At 40.0% G+C, this 18,997-nt stretch overlaps 1 protein-coding gene across 1 annotated transcript in view; it reads right to left on the bottom strand.

Annotated features, from left to right (window-relative positions):
• Positions 1-18,411, bottom strand: part of SERINC1 (serine incorporator 1) — a 28,602-nt gene extending 10,191 nt beyond the window's left edge. Inside the window, exons 1-3 of the mRNA XM_006878985.1 lie at positions 18,237-18,411; positions 9,721-9,882; positions 517-686 (exon numbers count right to left, since the gene is read on the bottom strand). Coding sequence (XP_006879047.1) covers positions 517-686; positions 9,721-9,882; positions 18,237-18,275 — 371 coding nt within the window. The 5' untranslated portion in view covers positions 18,276-18,411. The remainder of the gene's footprint in view (positions 1-516; positions 687-9,720; positions 9,883-18,236) is intronic.
• Positions 18,412-18,997: the final 586 nt, after the last annotated feature.

The following is an 18,997-nucleotide window of genomic DNA, read 5'->3' as shown; positions in this document are numbered from 1 at the left end:
TTATCAGAACCAGAAGTAATACTTGTAATACAGGATACTAAGACTGGGACCATTATTTTCTTCTTCTCCTTGGTTAGCCAGTAAATTTAAAGGTTTAGAACAATCAATCTCCCTTGTTAGGAATAAAGGTTTTCAATCTGCTGTACTAAAAGGTCTAGGGAACCACACCAGGACTAGTCCACCAAAAAGTCAGAGGAGGAGGAAAAGAGAAGAGTTCCCTATTAACAGTCACAAGAAAAAGAGAAGAGTTCCCTATTAACAGTCACAAATGTAACAGATCTTTTTTAGGATAAATATATAAAGTATCATGAATAAGAGAGTATGCCAATACATAACTCAAAGCTATTAATATTTTTCTTTTCAAAGTCTGACAATCTTTAGTAAAAAAGAGGAATTTCTTATTTTGACATCAACAATGGACAAAATAATTCTGCAGGTTATATGTAAATTTACTTTAAGTTTCTGTAGACAGATTTAAAATTACTGAGAAGTGGCTCCTCAGACTTCAAAACTTACCCATTGTGCACGGCAGCTCTAGGATCACTGCTGCTTTTCACTTTAATCATGAGTAAAGAGAGGAGAAGATAGAACATAGCCAAGCCAAAGCACAAACGGTAGACGGCTTTATAGCCAACCAGAATATTGCAAGGGACGACACCCTTCTCATTCTCACAAAACCCAGGGATCTATAAAACAAGAGTTTGTATTTCAGAATTTTTCAGCAAGTAAAAATGAAAGTATAAACTTACCAGGTTATTTCCCCCTTAAGAAATTTCTTTGCAAGCAATTAAAAAAAAAAAAATTGGAAATGTGAAGTTCATCTTACAATGAACAGTCAACAGAAGGTTGGTGCATTTTAATCAACTAGCGTGAAAAAAGGAAGGTCCGGTGGCCTAGTGTAAGGACCTACACTGCCAACTCAAAGGCATGTGGGTTTCAATCAACCAGCTGCTCCACGGGGGAAAAAGATGGGCAACCTCCTCTTACACAGTCAACATCCTCGAAAAACATGCTGGTGAGCCAGTTGAGGTAGTTTCAGCTCTATGTCACATAGTAACAATGATATATATATTGTATGCATTATGAAAAGGAAAAAAATAAGAATTTAAAGACTCAAAAGTAACTGAATCTAATTAAGACTAAAAAATTTTCAACTAATGTTACTTAAAGCCATTTTTAATTTTGGTTCTTTACTCTGTAAATATAATTTGAATGGATTTGACATAAGATGGCAGTGGTTTTGTTTCTTGAAAAACTTATGAGAGTTTCAGAAAGTAACAATGGACTCAAGAGTGCAAAATTTTTCTTTTAAGTAAAATATAAGTACTTTTCACATTATATAAGCATATATTGTTCTCAAATGTGTGAGAGTGGATTATTTCTTTTAGGCAACATGAAAGCAAATATACTACCATAATTTAAACTGCTTTTTTTAATACCAAGGTATTTTGGGTGTTGTTTTTTTTTAATGCTTTGTCTTTTTATGCATTGTATTATTTTGTTTTCCTGTTCTCTATAGTCTATAACCCTTTCTTCTTTTGATGCATTCTGGGTCATTTAAAATGTTGCCTATAGCATGTTTCAATATTGCCAAGTCGAGACTTAAATTTCTTTTTCAGTTCTCTCGGCTTGAGAAATGCAGAACAAGTTCTTCCTTTTTTATTCTCCAATTTCAGCTCTCTGCCTATTCCATTATAATTTTCTCTGTCTTCCTGAGCTGCCCTCTGAAAGCCATCTGTTCAGCTCTTTTACTTCGGCATATTTTCCCTTTGTTTTGGCTTCTTGACACTTTAATGCAACGTTCAGAGTCTCTTCTCACATACATTTTAGTTTTTTCTTTCTCCTTGTCTCTGAAATGACATTTTGCTTTCTTCATAGATGATATCCTTGATATCATTCCATAGCTCATCTGGTCTTATGATTGGTGTTCAATATTTCTTTAAGTATTAAACGTTTATTTTAGAAAATTAGAGGGGAAAAAAATCAAGTCACTGAATACCCCGCTGGTGCAACAACTAAGTTTTAGGTTGCTAATGGTAAGGTCAGCTGCTCAGATCCACTCAGAAGCTCCTAGAGAGGACGCTGGCAATCGGCTGACAGGTTTAAAACCCCCGTGAGCAGTCAGTGCTATTCTGCCACATGAGGTTGCTAAGTCTAAAGGTGACGTGATGGCCCCTAACAGTTCTACTCTTGAGGGAAATTCACTTTGTATCTTAATTTCTTTTCAGTTTGTAAAAAGTTGAAATTCTACTGTATATAATTTTGTAGTAATGACTTGGTAAGCATTTAAATAATTTTTCCTTCTGGTTTTAGATTTACATTGTTTCTATACTTTTGATTTGATGTAATACTATTTGTTTTGGATTGATTTCTATGGGCAGGATTACTAGATAAAGTCATTGTAAGCTAGCTTTCCAAGAGTTCTGTCATTTTGTTGTTGTTATGTGCTGTCATGTGGCCTGTGACCCACAGCAACCCTACGTAGAGCAGCTCTGAACCCTGTCCTATCCTGAGCCAGTCTCACTAATTCTGATACACCAGCCCCCACTATCCCAGTTCCTGTATCAATCCTTCTCATCAGGGGTTGTCCTCTCCTGTGCTGTCCCTCCACCCTTCTGAACATGATGTCCTTCTCCAAGGACTGGTCTCTCCTGGCCACATGCGCAAAGTATGCTTCAAAATCCTAGCCTCCAAGGAGAAACTTAGTTTCACCCTCGACAAGACAGACCTATTTGTTTTCATGGCAGTCCATGGTATGGACTTTTCTCCGGCACAGTTTGAAGGAATCGATTCTTCTTCTGTCATTTTTAGTCCCTGTCCAGGTCTCTGAAATAAAGCAAGTAATTGTGAATACCATGGCCTGGTCAGGTGAACCTTAGTCTCTAGACTAAAATCATTGCTTTTCAGCACTCTGGAGAGGTCGCTGATAGCAGATTTTCCCAATGCAATTTGTCTTTTGACTTCCTGACTGGTGTTAAGAGAGTTGATAGTGAAGCCGAGCAAGCTATAACTGTTAACAATCTCAATCTCTTCTCCATTTATCACAGTGCTGCCAATTGGCCTAGTGCTAAGAATCTTTGTCTTCTTGATGTTTAGCTTCAATTGACATTAAAGACCAAGATCTTCTTCAGGTCTTCTTCAGTTTCAGCAAATAAGGTAACCATTCCCTATACATAATCATACTGGGCAAGGGCAAACTACCTGTCAAAATTGTAATTTAAATGAGTGGATGGTGTTCAATATTTCAAACCTATTCTTAAGATGATCTTGAAATTCAAATGGAATAGATTCAAAATCATATTTTGGTTTTCATGGGCTTATTTTCTTCAGCCTTAGTTTGAAACTTGCACATAAGTAATTTATGATCTGACCCATAGTCCACCCCGGCCTACTTTTGGGTTTGTTTTTCTTTTTTTACCCAACTGAGTGTGGAAACTACAGAACAATATCATTGACTTCACATGCAAGCAAGACTCTACTGAAGATTATCCAAAAACGACTGGAACAGTACATCAGCAGAGAACTGCCAAAAGTCCAGGCTGGGTTTAGAAGGGGTTGTGATACTAGGGATATTGTAGCTGATGTCAGATGGATCTTACCTGAAAGCAGAGAATACCAGAAGAATGCCTATCTGTGTTTCATTGATTATGCAAAGGCATTTGACTGTGTGGATCATAACAAACTGTGGCTGACTCTGAGAAGAATGGGAATCCCAGAACATTTACTTGTGCTAATGCGAAATCTATACTTGGACAAAGAGGCAGTCGTCAGAACAGAGCAGGGCAACACTGCATGGTTCAAAACTGGGAAGGGTGTACGCCAGGGATGTGTCCTATCTCCATACCTTTTCAACATGTATGCAGAGCAGATTATCCGAGAGGCTGGGCTCTATGAGAAGCGTGGCGTTAGGATTGGTGGAAGATCGATCAACAATCTGTGTTATGCAGATGACACAACCTTGCTCACTGAAACTGAGGAGGACCTCATGCACTTGCTGAAGAGGGTCAAGGACCGCAGCCTTCAAAATGAACTGAGACGCAATGTCAAGAAGACAAAGATTCTCACCAATGGACCAATCGGTAGCATCAGGATGGATGGCGAAGAGATTGAGATTGCTCATAGCTTCAGTTTGCCCGGCTCCACGGTCAACACTTTTGGCACAAGCAGCCAGGAAATAAAAAAACGTACTGCGATGGGAAAGTCTGCTGTTAGGGACCTCTCTAAAGTACTCAAGGGCAATGGTGTCTCTCTGGAGACTAAGGACCGCCTGATACAGGCCATGCTCTTTGCAATCACTTGTTATGCATCAGAGAGTTGGACAATGACTAGGGAGGATAGAAGGAGAACTGACGCCTTTGAGCTGTGGTGCTGGAGAAGAGTATTGAATGTACCCTGGACTGCCAAGAAAACAAACAGATTCATCCTGGAGAGGATTAAACCAGGCTACTCCTTGGAGGCAAGGATTCTGGGGCTTCGTCTGACATACTTTGGACATGTTGTAAGGAGAGACAGGTCCGTGGAGAGGGACATCATGCTTGGTAGGGTAGAGCGATAGCGGAGGAGGGGAAGACCCTCTATGAGGTGGATTGATTCAGTGACTGGGGTAATGGGGATGGGTGTGTTAGAGGCAATGCAATTGACACAGGATAGAGCAGGGTTTAGGGCTGTTGTACTTAGGTTCACTATGAGTTGGAAACGACTCGACGGCACATAACAACCACAACAACATATTTTATTTTAGTGAGTTTACAGAGACTTTGGATTTCCAGTCATTCATTGTTGCACAATTTCCTCCCTGCCCACCCCTCACCCCCAGTTTGCTTTTCTCTTTGAAAAGTAAAAACAAAACACAAAAAACACCACCAAAAAACCCCAAACTTAAATTCTTTCACTGTGATACAATTGCTGTCCCCCCTTACACGCACAACCGCCCCTCGCTACTCCACTATGCAGCTTTCATTCTGGACTCTCTGACATGACAATTAATACTCAATCATACATTCCTCCTAAACAGTTTTCTCCCTCACCTGTTTCAAAGCAGTATACATTATTTATTCCCTCCTAGTTTTCCCCCAACTCCAATGTCAGTTCCCTTTTACAACAGTAGCACTATACAGTATTTGTCCTTTTGTGACTGAGCTATTTCACTCAGCATAGTGTCCTCTAGGGTCACCCATTTTGTATAGTATCTTACGAGTTCCTTCCTTATTTTTCAATGCAGCATAGTATTCCGTTGTGTGACTATAACACAGCGTCTCTAGCCATTTATTTGTTGATGGGCACCTGGGTTGTTTCCAGCTCTTTGCTCTTGTGAACAAAGCCACAATAAACATGGGTGTGCATATATCTGCTTGAGTGGCAGGCCTGGCCTAGTTTTGACTGTTGATACTATGATTCTCTTAATAATTCCTTCCATAGGATTGATGTGGTCAATCCTATGAAGCCCATAATGTCAGATCCATGTATAAAGTCGTTGTCTTTTAAAAAAGGTACCTGCAATGAATATATCATTGAAAATACAAAATTCCATGATCCTATTTCTAGTCTCATTTCTCTCACAACAGTTCTATTTTTCAACTTCTATTTTTTCTTCACTTTTCCCCACTTTTATATTCCAGTTACCAACTATCATTAATGCATCTTGACTGCATACTTGGTCAATTTCAGAATGCAAGATCTGGTAAACATTTTTAATTTCTTTCTTCTTGGCTCCCGATGTAGGAGTGTATATTTGAATTATAGTAGTATTAATGAGCCTTCCTTGGATGTGTAAGGATAATATCCTATCGCTTACAACATTGTATTTCAGGCTATAATTTAAAATTACTTTTTTACTATGAACATACCACCATTCTTCTTCTGTTAATATTATATAATTATCTGACTCAAAGCAGCCAAAGTTAGTCCATCTCTTCTCACTAATGTCTAAAATGTTGATGTTCACACATTCCATTTCATTTTCAAAATTTCTAGCTTTCCAACATTTAAGCTAAGTACATTCCATGGTCTAATTATTAAATAATGTTTACCATTATTTTTTCTCATTTTGACCAACTTCCAATCTAGAATTAATCACTACTACTATAACTATCTGCATTCCTCTACTATTCATAGGGTTTTCAGAGGCAGATGGTCAATCCTGCTTCCTAGTCTATCTTAATAACACTACATGGTTTAAAATTAGGAAGGGAGTATGTCACGGTTGTATTCTCTCTCCCTCTCTAGTCAATCTGTATGTTGAGCAGATTATTCGAGAAGCTGGACTCTGAAGAATGTAGCATCAGGATCAGAGAGAGACTTAACAATAACCATTATACAGATAACACAACCTTGCTTGCTGAAAAGTGAGGAGGACTTCAAGCACTTATTACAGAAGATCAAAGAGCAGAGCTTTCAATATGGGTTACATGTCAATGTCAAGAAGACAAAGATTTTGTACCACTGGACCAACAGGCAACCTCATGCTAGATGGAGAAAAGACGGAAACTGTCAGAAACTTCATCCTACTTGGATGCATAATTAACATCCTTGGTACAAGCAGTCGGAAATTGGGAAATGCCTTGCACTGGGGAAGTCTGTGGTTAGGGACCTCTCCCAAATTACTGAGGAGTAATGATGTCAGCTTGAGAACTTACGTGCGTCTGATTCAGGCCATGGTCTTTCTGATCACTTGCAATGCATCTGAGAACTGGACAATGAATAATGCTGACAGAGAAAAATTGATGCCTTTGAGCTGTGGTTTTGGAGAAGAGCACTGAACATCCCATGGACAGCCGAAGAATAAACAAATGTGTCTTGGAAATGGGGCACCCAGAGTGCTCTTTGGAGGCAAAGATGATGAGGCTTCACTTCACATGTTTGGTCATGTTGCTAGGAGGGGCTACTCCTTGGAAAGGGACATGATGCTCAGAAAGGTAGAGGGTCAGTGAAAAAGAGGGAGATCCTTGACAGGCAGATTGACACAAGAGACTGCCACAGTGGGCTCTAGTGCATCAGGAGGACACAGTTCAGATCTGTTTAGATCTGTTTACAAAGTTGCTATGGGCCACAAATGACTGGACAGCACCTAACAACAACAACACCATAAACCCTTTCTTGATCTCGCTTAGATCCTACCTTCGTGACCTAATTTAAAAGCAGCTGACATGTACTTCTCCACACTCACCTGTCCTATGTACTCCCTCTACTGCCATCAAGTCTTTCTGAACTCACAGGAACCCAACAGGACAGAGAAGTGCCTTATAGGGTTTTAAAAGCTGTAAAACTTTATGGAAGCACACTGCCTCAATTTTCTCCTTCAGAGCAGCTGACAAGTTCTATACACTAAGCTTAACATTTTCAGCCAAGAGCTGCACTGCAATCCCAAAGATAACATAGTTTTAGTCCATCAGCTGGTCCGCAGGAGGATGGGCAACCTCCTCCCATGTGATTAACTACCTCTGAAAAGCTGCTGAAAGGTCAGCTATCTATAGTCTGGTTCTGATTAGACAGTACAATAACAACAACAACAATGCTTAATTATCCACTCCCTTATCCCATGTACACAACGCGATACAGTATATTACTTTGCCAATTCCAAGCATAAGAAATTACTTGAACCACTTAAGTCCCTCATATTTAGATTGTACATGATGAACAGCTATTCAATTCTCATGGCTTGTTGAAGATACATGTAAACACTGGTCCTGAGTAGCTGCTCAGTAATCTAAGCTGATGGAGAAGTCAATATTCATCATAACAGTGGCCCTACATCACTAAACAGGATCTGACTTGTACCACTTCCACTACTTTCCCTCTACTACTTGAGGGTATATCTCCCCCGCTACTCCTATTCAAGGAAAAACACCAGTAATAATTAAAACAAACAAAATTCTTTTCATTTCCACGTTAACAGTTAAGAACTTTCCCCTACTAGTCCGAGTTCAGTACCTGGTAATTTATCATTTCATTACAGTCAACAATTAAATTTCAGATACAGTAAATTCTATTAAATCTATTCTAGACTCTCTGCACCTCTTGGTAAGAAACCCCAGAGGCATAGTTTAATATGTACAGGGGCAGTTCAAATCTGTAAGGTGGTCCTTGAGAGAAAGATGGCCAGTCTCCTCTCATAAACACTTACACTTCTGAAAACTTGACGGAAGTCTGCTGTCAGAACTACAGTGGCTTTTACCTCTTGATATTTCACTGTAACAGCTTCCAAATTCATCTGCATAGTTACTGAGTTGGAACCAATCCACAGCCAACCCTCCAGAGGCAGTTAATCACATGGGAAAAGAGTGCTCACGGAGCAGCTGGTGGATGTGAACCATATGCTTTGAGGACTGCAGCAGAGCTTCCTGCCCCTATGCCACCAGAACTCCCTTCACAAAGCACAGAGATATATATATAGAGAGAGAGAGAGTGGTAAAAAAAGCTCCTGTTCTTGTTGAGTGAAGGCAGGAAACCTAGTCCAATTCCACACCCCCCTCATGATCGCTGCTCACTGCGACAGTCACTATATCAATTCATCTCACTGTCCTCTCTTTTGATCACGTTCTACTTTTTCAATCATGATGTCCTTTTCCAGGTACTGGCCCCTCCTGGTAACAGGCCCAAAGAGTGTGAGATTAAGTCTCCCCATGCTCTCCTCTAAGGAGAACTCTGGCTGCACTTCTTCCGACCTGATTTGTCCTTTTATACTTTTTGCCAGCACCATCATTCAAAGGCATTTACTCTTCTTTGGTCTTCTTTATGCATTATCAACTTTCACATTCATGTGAAGCAACTGAAAAGATACCATGGCTTGGATCAGGCACACTTCAGACTTTTAAACTGATGTCTTTACTTTTCAGTGCATTTAAGAGCTTCCTGGTAGCAGATTTACCCTGCAATGCAATCATTTGATTTCTTAACTGAAAATTTTATAGGGGTTTATTATGGATCTAAATTAAACTAATTCCTTGATAGCTTCAACCTTTCCTCCATTTGTCGGAATGCTGCTTACTGGTCTAGTTGTGAGAATTTTTGTTTTATGCTGATGTGTAATCGACAGTGAAGACTACAGTAGTGAGACATTAATGACCCTATACAATCGGATCCTTACTTTCTAGCTTTACCTCCATTTACTTCCTTAGTTTTTAATCGCTACATACAGAAGTTTCACTTATTCTTGCTATGTTGTCTTTTCCATGAATGCACTGAAGATTCTGATATTTACATGGTTATAATAACTTCCTTATTTCCTACAGCAGTACATTTTCTGTCCTTAACATTGCTACCTTACGCTGGCTTTGTCAGTGTTTCCTAAATGATTTCAAACTACTAGAACTGGCATTGTTATTTCTGAATACCAATGAGTTGGGACTGAACCACAACTGACCCTCTGGCATGTTTTCAGTGGCAGTAAATTGCACAGGAGGAGACTGCCCACCCTTTTTGTGGAGCAGCTGGTGGATTTTAACTGCAGGCTGTTGGGACTGCAATGCAGCTTCTTACCACTAGGCCACTCCTCCTGCTTGGAACATGTCCAAAATACCTCAGATGAAGTTTCAGAATCCTTGCCACCAAGGAGGAGCCTGGTTTCACTTTCTCCAGGATGAACCTATTTGTTTTCCTAGCATTCCATATACATTTTTTTTGCAAATATTATCTCAAAAACAATCAGTGACACACACACACACACACACACACACACACACAGCATTTTCAGTTCATCAGTAACTAAGAAAACAGACTAACCTTATTCAGTTGTTCTTCCATTCCTGGTATCAACATTATGCAAGCTACACATACTCCAACGAGCAAGAAAAGTGCATAAATCAGTCTAGTTACAGTGGAGTTGTTTCCACTAGGACAGCAACGGCACAGCAAGCACGGTGCGCTGCCACACAGACAAGGTATCTGGGGGGAAAAAACAGTATTAGTAAAAATCAGTATTGTTTAAAATGTTCTCTATTAATTCTCATTTAACGGGAGGAAACAACGGGGGAGGAACACTGAAAGAGAAAGTTAAGCACAGTAGCCTTTATCCTCTATATATACCAAACTGAGTAAGAATAGTTTTAACAGGGAGGGAGGCATAATAAGCAGAAATCAAGGTTAAAGTAAATTGCTATGGTTAAGTGCTGTCAAGTCACTTGTGACTCATAATGACCCTACATACAAGAGCTCTGAAACCTGCTCCATCCTGAGCCAACCTTACTGTCTCTGACACACCTACTCTCATTACCCTAGTCACTGAGTCAATCCATCTCATGGAGTCTTCCTCTCTTGTGAGGTCTCTCTTCACCCTTCCCAGCATGATGCCCCTTTCCAAGGACTGGTCCCTCCTTGGAACATGTCCAAAATACATCAGATAAAGTTTCAGAATCCTTGCTTCCAAGGAGGAGCCTGGTTTCATTCTCTCCAGGATGAACCTGTTTGTTCTCCTAGCATTTCATGGTATAATTAATACTCTTCTCCAGCACCACAGCTCTAAACCATCAAGTCTACTTTTTTCATACCTAGTCATTGGCTAGCTTTCTTACTCACAGCAAGTAACTGTAAAGTCTGTAGCCTGGAATGAGCGCCCCTTAGTCTCCAGACTGACATTGTTGCTCTTCAGAATTCTGGAGAGGTCCCTGAAGGCAGACTTTCCCAAAGCAATTTGTCTTTTGATTCCTAGCTGCTGTTACCAAGAGTGTTGATTGTAAAGCCAAGCAATCTGAAACCCTCTATCATGATGGTGTGAAGGGTTAGAATCTTTGTTTTCTTGATGTTGAGTTTCAATCCATATTGAAGGCTGCAGTCCTTGACCTTCTGTAGAAGGCACTTCAGGTCCTCCTCAGTTTCAGCAAGCTGGATTGTGTCATCTGCATAATGCAGGTTGTTGATGTGTCTTCCTCCAAACCTAATGCCACATTCTTCTTCATAGAGCCTAGGCTCCTGAAGTTCTGCACATAGACTGAAAAGGTATGGATAGGACACATTCCTGACGTACACCCTTCCCAATTTTAAATCATGCAGTATTTTCTTGCTCTGACAACTGCCTCCTGGTACAAGTATGTTGTTGTTGTTATGTGCCGTCGATTCGTTTCCAACTCATAGCGACCCTATGCACTACAGCCCTAAACCCTGCTCTATCCTGCGCCAACCGCATCGCCTCTGACACACCCATCCCTATTACCCCAGTCACCGAATCAATCCATCTCATAGAGGGTCTTCCCCTCCTGCGCTGTCCCTCCACCCTCCCAAGCATGATGTCCCTCTCCAAGGACCCGTCCCTCCTGGCAACATGTCCAAAGTATGTCAGACGAAGCCCCAGAATCCTTGCCTCCAGGGAGTAGCTTGGTTTAATCCTCTCCAAGATGAATCTGTTTGTTTTCCTGGCAGTCCATGGTACATTCAGTACCCTTCTCCAGCACCACAGCTCAAAAGCATCCACTCTCCTTCTGTCCTCCCTAGTCATTGTCCAACTCTCTGATGCATAACAAGCGATTGCAAATACCATGGCCTGTATCAGGCGCACCTTAGTCTCCAGAGAGACACTGTTGCTCCTGAGTACCTTAGAGAGGTCCCTAACAGTAGACTTTCCCATCGCGATACGCTTTTTGATTTCCTGACTGCTGGTGCCAAGAGTGTTGACTGTGGAGCCGAGCAAACTGAAGCTGTGAACACTCTCAATCTCTTCATCATCCATCCTGATGCTGCCAATTGGTCCAGTGGCGAGAATCTTTGTCTTCTTGACATTGAGCCTTAGTCCATACTGAAGGCTGCAGTCCTTGACCCTTCGCAGCAAGTGCATGAGGTCCTCCTCAGTTTCAGCAAGCAGATTGTTAATAGACCTTCCACCAATCCTGATGCCACAATTCTCCTCATAGAGCCCAGCCTCTCGGATAATCTGCTCTGCGTCACATAAGCATAATCAAGTGTTCTGGGATTCCCATTCTTCTCAGAGTCAGCCACAGTTTGTAGTGTTCCACACAGTCAAATGCCTTTGCATAGTCAATGAAACCCTGACAGACATTCCTCTAGTACCCTCTGCTTTCAGCCAAGATCCATCTAACATTAGCTATAATATCCCTAATACCACAGCTTCTTCTATACCCAGCCTGGACATCTAGAAGTTCTCTGTTGATGTGCTGCTCCAGTCATTTTTGGATCATTTTCAGCAGAATCTTGCTTTCATGTGATACTGATGACATTGTTCAATAATTTCTGCACTGTCAGGTCACCTTTCTTTGTAATGGAAACAAATACAGATCTCTTCCAGTCAGTTGATCACGTGGTTGTCCTCCAGACTTCTAGGCACAACTTGCTGAGTGTATCTAGGGCAGCATCTGTGTTGTTTGTAGAAATATGTCAACTGGTATGCCATCTATTCCTAGAGCTTTGTTTTTTGCCAATTCTTTCAGAGCAGAATGAACTTCTTCCTTCACCACCACAGGCTCTTGCTCATATGTTGTTTCATGACATTTTTCTGTGTCAGGCAATTCCTTTTGGTTCAGTGACTTTGTACTCCTTTTGTCTTCTTTTAATGCTTCTTGCATCATTTACTATTCTGCCCAAAATATCCTTAAGTACTGCAACTCAAGGCCTCAATTTGTTCTTCAATTCCTTCAGCTTAAGAAATGCCGAGCGAGTTCATACTTTTTGATTTTCTGAGAATCCAGCTCTTTGCACATTTCATTACAATACTAAAGTGAAAGTCCTTTACCCTCTATATAAACCAAACTGAATAAAATTAGTTATAACAAGGAGGAGGGCACTACAAACAGAAATCAAAGTTAAAGTAGTAAACAGAGAAAGAAAATATTTGTGAGTGGCAAGTTACTAAAGTCAATCTCTAGCCGTTATTTCCTAGTAATTATTCTGCTGAGTTCACAAAATTCTAACAATTCTCAAACATCCCTTAGGAGGAAAAGAAGTACATTGTCATCCTATGCTTCTCCTGATTTGGGTGTGGTGATGGTAGTAAAAACCACTATTAGTGTTGTTCATTGCAAGGGAGTCAATTTCAACTCAAACTCATGTGTTTGAGCTGAACTGCCCCATAGGATTTTCTGAGTTATAATCTTTACAGACTGGAGCAAACTGTCAGGTCTCGAGGACAGATGTCTCCAAGGTTGGAGTAATCACATGTATGTGAATATCCTGAGACTTCTCACCTGGACAAAGTTTAGGATTAAATTCATTACTTCAATGAATTAAAAAAAAACACAAAACAACACAAACAAACCCAAAAATACCTGTTCTTGAAAATCATTGTATATTTATTACATAACATTACACTATAAAAAGCAAAGTTAATACAGTTAAGTGTTTACTATGGCTTTATACATAGTGATTCATTTAAATAGTCAACAGTATTGTTCTCATCAACATGACAAGCAGCATGGGCAAAGGAGGGGCTACCATGAGTGGGGGGCAGGGCATGGACAACAGTAAAAATTTCAATCTTTGCCATTCATGGTAAGAAATAATAAACCAAAATAATACTGCTACTAGTAGAGAATATAGTACAAATATATTATTTAGAAATATGGAAGTAATAAACACTGACTCCAAAGAGTAGAAATGGAACAGTACATTTTCTCATTATAAGCCACAAAGAACTCTATTACAATATTAAAAATTTAAAAAAATCATACAATTAACAAAAGCTGAGATGCAAACCGTGTGGATTTTCCATCTCTTATAGCAATGAATCTAAAATTAAAGTGCCCTTATTCCAATTTCAATGTTTTCTACAGCCTTTTTCTTAAGCCTAGAGCAAGTATCTCAACCTCAGCTGAGTAGTTTTTTTAAAAATCAGGGATTATTCAGTGTATCGTCAGCCATTTAGCAGCAACCCTGTCATCTATTCATTAGATGTTACTAGCATGCCCATCTGGGTTATGACAACTGAAACTGTCTGCAGACATTGCCAAATGCTCCCTGGGGTTCAAAACTGTGTCCAGGGAGAACCACTGCTATAAAATCACCTCTTTAAAGGAATCGTTTTAGCAAACTCTCTTGACTTAAAAACATTTACTTAACAGTCAGAAATTCTAACATTCCTGTAAAAGTGATTTTATCTATTGCTCATCCATTTTCAAATACGCACTGAGAAAGAATGCTAGTGACAGAATTTCCTGTGACATTTTTACTTTAACAGTACTCGGCATAGCAGAGTACATAGCAGCTATGAACCAATGTGTTCAGAAATCACTAGCTTTTTTCTTAACTCATTATAAATATTTTCAGCTAAGAAATGAGAGTTATAGTACATAGTTAAAAAATAAATTCTATTCACTGATATGACTTCTGGGACTGGAAAGGAGGTAATATAGAAGATTTCACAGATGTTTATGTTAGGGTTTCATTTCAAACCAAAGAGACAGCCATGAACAATCAGTGTCAACAGTGTCATGAGCAACAAAGAATGATTAACTCTGAACCTCTGAAGAGGGAAAAAACCCACCTAAATGCAAACCAAAAACAACATTACAATCTTTGCACAGTATCACTTGTCATTTTTACTTTATCCTGTTATATTTTTTCATCTTCAGAAAAATGTCGTTAGAAAAAAACTTTTATAACTGATTAACTTGCAGACATGTGTGCTAAAGAACAAAAGGCATGCTACTGATTTTGTTTTACTCTAACTTGACTGACCTAACTTAATGATTCTGACCAGTTTTCAAAATTTGAATTACTGTTCATCAAATCATTTAAGCAAATAAGTATGCTGACTGTTAAGTATGTGTAAGAGATTGATTCAAGAGGACAAATTTTCTTATCTCCTGCTATCCATATACACTGAAACTTAAAAATTCAGGAAAACAGAAACAGCAGGACAGGAAAGGGGGAAGAAAGATGACTCAAACTGCATACTGGAAATTCAATTTCTAGTTTAGTCATAATGCTCTATAGCAATCAGGAGCATAATCTTACCTTGTCGGTGTGTCCAAGGTCTAATTATTGAAAGACAAGAGGTTATCTCCTTGCTACTAAAAAAACCCCTTTCTTATTACTAAAAGCTAGTTCCACTTAACTCATGGTGACATATGAGTGACAGAGCAGATCTATGCTCCATAGGGTTTTAGGTGGATGATTTTAGCCCTACCTCACCAGGTCCCTCTTCCAAGGCACCTCTGGATATACTCAATCTGCCCACCTTCATTTAACAGCTAAGCCTGTTCACTGTTTGTACCACCCAGAGAATACTAATACATACATACTCAATTACACAGAGACTGTTCCAACTCATAGCAACCTCTGCTAGGCTTTCAAGACTGTCAATCTTTATAGGAGACTGTCGATCATTCTCCATAAAAGGGCTGCCTAATTAAAACTGCAGACACTGATTATTAGCATGGTAACTAGGCCACCAGAACTCCAGGTATTACAAAATAACACAAATCTCATAAAATTTTTCTCACCTCCTAATATACCTTGCTACTAAAGAGTGATAACTGTATCCTTCATCTAGTTGATAAACTGGTAGTCTACATTACAAAGCAAACCTTGGAGCTTGGTGGCCTAGTGGCAAGGCAATGCAGTTCAAGGCCATCTCTACAAGAGGAGGATGGGCAATCTCCTCCTATGTGAATAACTGGCTCTGAAAACTCACTGGAGGGTCAGCAACTCTACGGTATACAACTGCTACTGAGTTGATTCTGACTCAAAGAGACCCCTCCCCCCACTAGATGGGGAGAACTGCCTAATAAGGTTTCCAAAAGTAAATATTTATGGAAGCAGTCTGTCTTAAATTTCTCCCTGAGAGTGGCTCATACTAGTGGACACTGACCTTTAAGTTAGAAGCCTAAGGTTTTAATCACTGCACCACCAGATAGTAATACAAAATTCGAGCACTTACTAGGAAAGAGTATTTTCTCCAAGGTGTTCAAGAAAAGTGGTTTGGGGGGGGGGGGTGTTTTATAATTTAAAGCACATTGCTGTTATGTGTCGTTCAAGTTGGAACCAACTCCTAGCTGACCATCCAATGAGTTTGCAGAGGCTTTTAAACTGCAAGAGACTGCCCTCCTATATCCCAGAGAGCAGCTGGTGAATTTGAACCACCTTATTTTTGAGTTGAAAGATTACCTCCCTACCCATTAGGCCGCCAAAGCTCTCTTTAAAACAAATATGTTGTTGTTATTATGCACCCTGGAATCAGGACCAGTTCATAGCTGACTCTTCAGTGAGTATGTTTTTCATAGGCCATAAATCACAGGGAGGAGACTGCCCTTCTTTCTCCTGCAGAGCAGTTGGTGGATTTTAATCTAGTGCCTTTTAGTTGTCAGCACAATTCCTTACCATTAAGCCTCTGGAGTGCTATGAAACAAATACACATATTTAAAAAATCCTTATACATTTTATCATAATTGACCTTGAGACCAAACACAAAGATTACTTGATATGTAGATCAAGAAAAAATGTGAAAAAATGTATTGCTCCTCATTAACATCTACTACAAAAAAGGCAACAGTATGATCACTTGATAAGTTGGCAAGATCTTGACATTAATACTAAATTACACAACATCATTATGATAATCATTTACTCATTTCTATGTATTAAACTAAAAATGTAGCTTTTGTAAAAATCATCTATTTGACCTATTTATTCCAGTTATGCAGATACACTAATACACTAGTAAGGCCTAATTATGAAAATATATCCCTTTTAGATACCTGCCTATCAGAAAAAAACACCAGCATAACCAAAAAAATGGTCTAGGACTGGAATAAGAAATCTATTATACATATTAGTTTATTAAATGTTAATGTTTATAGTTCAAACTTTATAAAAATGTTTTTCAAAAATGTGAGATATCTAGGGAGCCCTGGTGGCCTAGTGGCAAGAAACCGCACTGCAATCACAGAGGTATAGAGGTATGTGGTTTGAATCCAACAGATGCTCTGCTGGAGAAAGAGGGGCAGTCTCCTCCTGTACCAGACAGATCCGATTTGACAGTGTACTACACACACACACACACACGTGAGGTATCTGAAATAATCAATATGGCTGCTAATATATATATATAAAATGGACCTGGGAGATCAGAAAAGCACTTGTTAGAAGTGGAATTTAGGAATGTCAGATTAAAGCAATGGGATTTAAGCCCATATAATTCACATTAAATTATCTTTACCAACTACGAGGGGAGTTATCTTAAATACACTGGTTTATCTGTACCACTGAATAAAAAAAAAATGAAAAATCATTTAAAAAAACCATCATAACCAGGTGGATTGACTGCAGCAAAGGACTAGAGTGTGTTAAGAGATTGTGAGGGTGACACATGACAGGGTAAGATTCAGATCTACTGTTTAGAGGCTCGCTATACCTGTATTGACAGCACCTAATATGAAATCTCACATTATACAAAGATGTTTGTTTCATGCTGAAACATACAGAATATTAAAAACTAAAAAGTGGGTAGATTTTACATGTATATAAATCATTACATGAAAATTATCATTCTCTTACACCTTTAAAGCATTTAGAGGACTAGGGTTATTTACCTCCAAAAGGTATTACGACATCACTGTTATTGCTGGACCGTCACAAATAGTGAATAAATAAATTTAGGTCAAAACTGTCAACTGTCAGAAATAATAAATGCAGGTCGATATTGTCCTCTGTGCGAAAGAACAAAGGGGCCGAGAAGCCTCCAAAGATGACAGTGCTGCACCGCGAGGTCAATGCAAAGAGGTGAGCAGCAGAGACGGGTTACCCGTGAAAAGAGGCAGAAGGCCTCAGCAGATACGTCCTTGGCACATACATGAATAGACTGTAAGAGCGAGCTTATTGTTTATGGGAAGGGGGGAGCTCTGGTGGCGTCGTCCACAGGGAGCCGAACGGCTAAACTAAAGGGTCAGGCAGTTCGAATGCGCCTGCTGCTCTGAGGGGGGTAGATGGACAGTCTCAACCCGTGCGATATACAGTCTAGGAAAACCTGCTGGAGAGTCAGCTATGAGTCGGAACTGACTCCAAGGCAATGACACAGAGACAGAGTCGGGGGTGGGGTGGGGGCGGAATTGCCAGCTCTCCACCGCTTCCATCCGGATCATATTCCAACTGTAATTCACTGACGATCTGGACAACTATTTGCAAATCCCCGACCCTGAAGCTAACTCGGGATGAACAGGAGAAATAGGAAGAAAACGGGAAGAGCAGGCAGTCCCCGCTGGGTGGGGTCTGAGTCAGGTCTCGCTCACTTCTCGCTGGATCCCTCTCCTTTCCCTCCTTTCAAGTCAGATCTCTGGAGGTCGCAAAAGGAACCTTACCCAGCTCGCCATGGAGCACAGCCCCAGGACGCTCCCCATCTTCACAACGTCGTACGAACGGCAGGCCCCGACAAGATGGAGACAGCGTCTTTCTTGTCTTTTGGGACTTATTTACTATCCGGGAGGCACTTCCGGCTCAAACGTCGCCCCGCCCCTTATCGCTCGTCACTTCCTTTGAGACTAAAGTGAAAAAATGCGGTGTAGGAGCGTGGCCCTTGCGCGTCCTGGAATCCCAGGGAGTGGCTTGTTAGCGGTCCTCTGACCTAAAAGCGTTGAAGAACCGCAGGGCTGCTCAGTTTACCAAAAAAAAATGTTAAAAATGTAAAGAGAACCCCCTGTTAGTTACCATTTGCTTGAATTAGGACATGAGTAGAAGGTAGGGTTGAAATAGTGGTTGATGTTTTTTGCTCTCCCAACAGAGGAACCTTTCTTACCTGGGCTGTAGGGATTACTTTGTTTTATGCAGTCCCACCATCCTCTATATCCTATTTCCTCCCTTTTCCATCTCTTTCCCAAGTGACATTCACTGTTTGTTTGTTTGTTTCTTTGTTTGTTTGTTTTTTCACTGAATCTCATTGCCTGGGACAAAGTTTGTTGGGATCTTTCTGTTATTGTGGGTACTTTTCTTTGTCTCCGTAACTGATTGGTATTGACTGACTTAAATTTTTGCCCTTTTTAAAGTGACAAAAAGATTCTTCATTCAAAAATTTAAGTAGAAAGACATATTAATTATAGTAACAGGGCATGTTAATTATAGGAAC

Source organism: Elephantulus edwardii, unplaced genomic scaffold (genome assembly GCF_000299155.1).
Source record: "Elephantulus edwardii isolate Elephantulus edwardi_28Jun2011 unplaced genomic scaffold, EleEdw1.0 scaffold00002, whole genome shotgun sequence".
In the NCBI taxonomy this organism is placed as follows: domain Eukaryota; kingdom Metazoa; phylum Chordata; class Mammalia; order Macroscelidea; family Macroscelididae; genus Elephantulus; species Elephantulus edwardii.
This window is presented reverse-complemented; position numbering and strand designations above follow the sequence as displayed.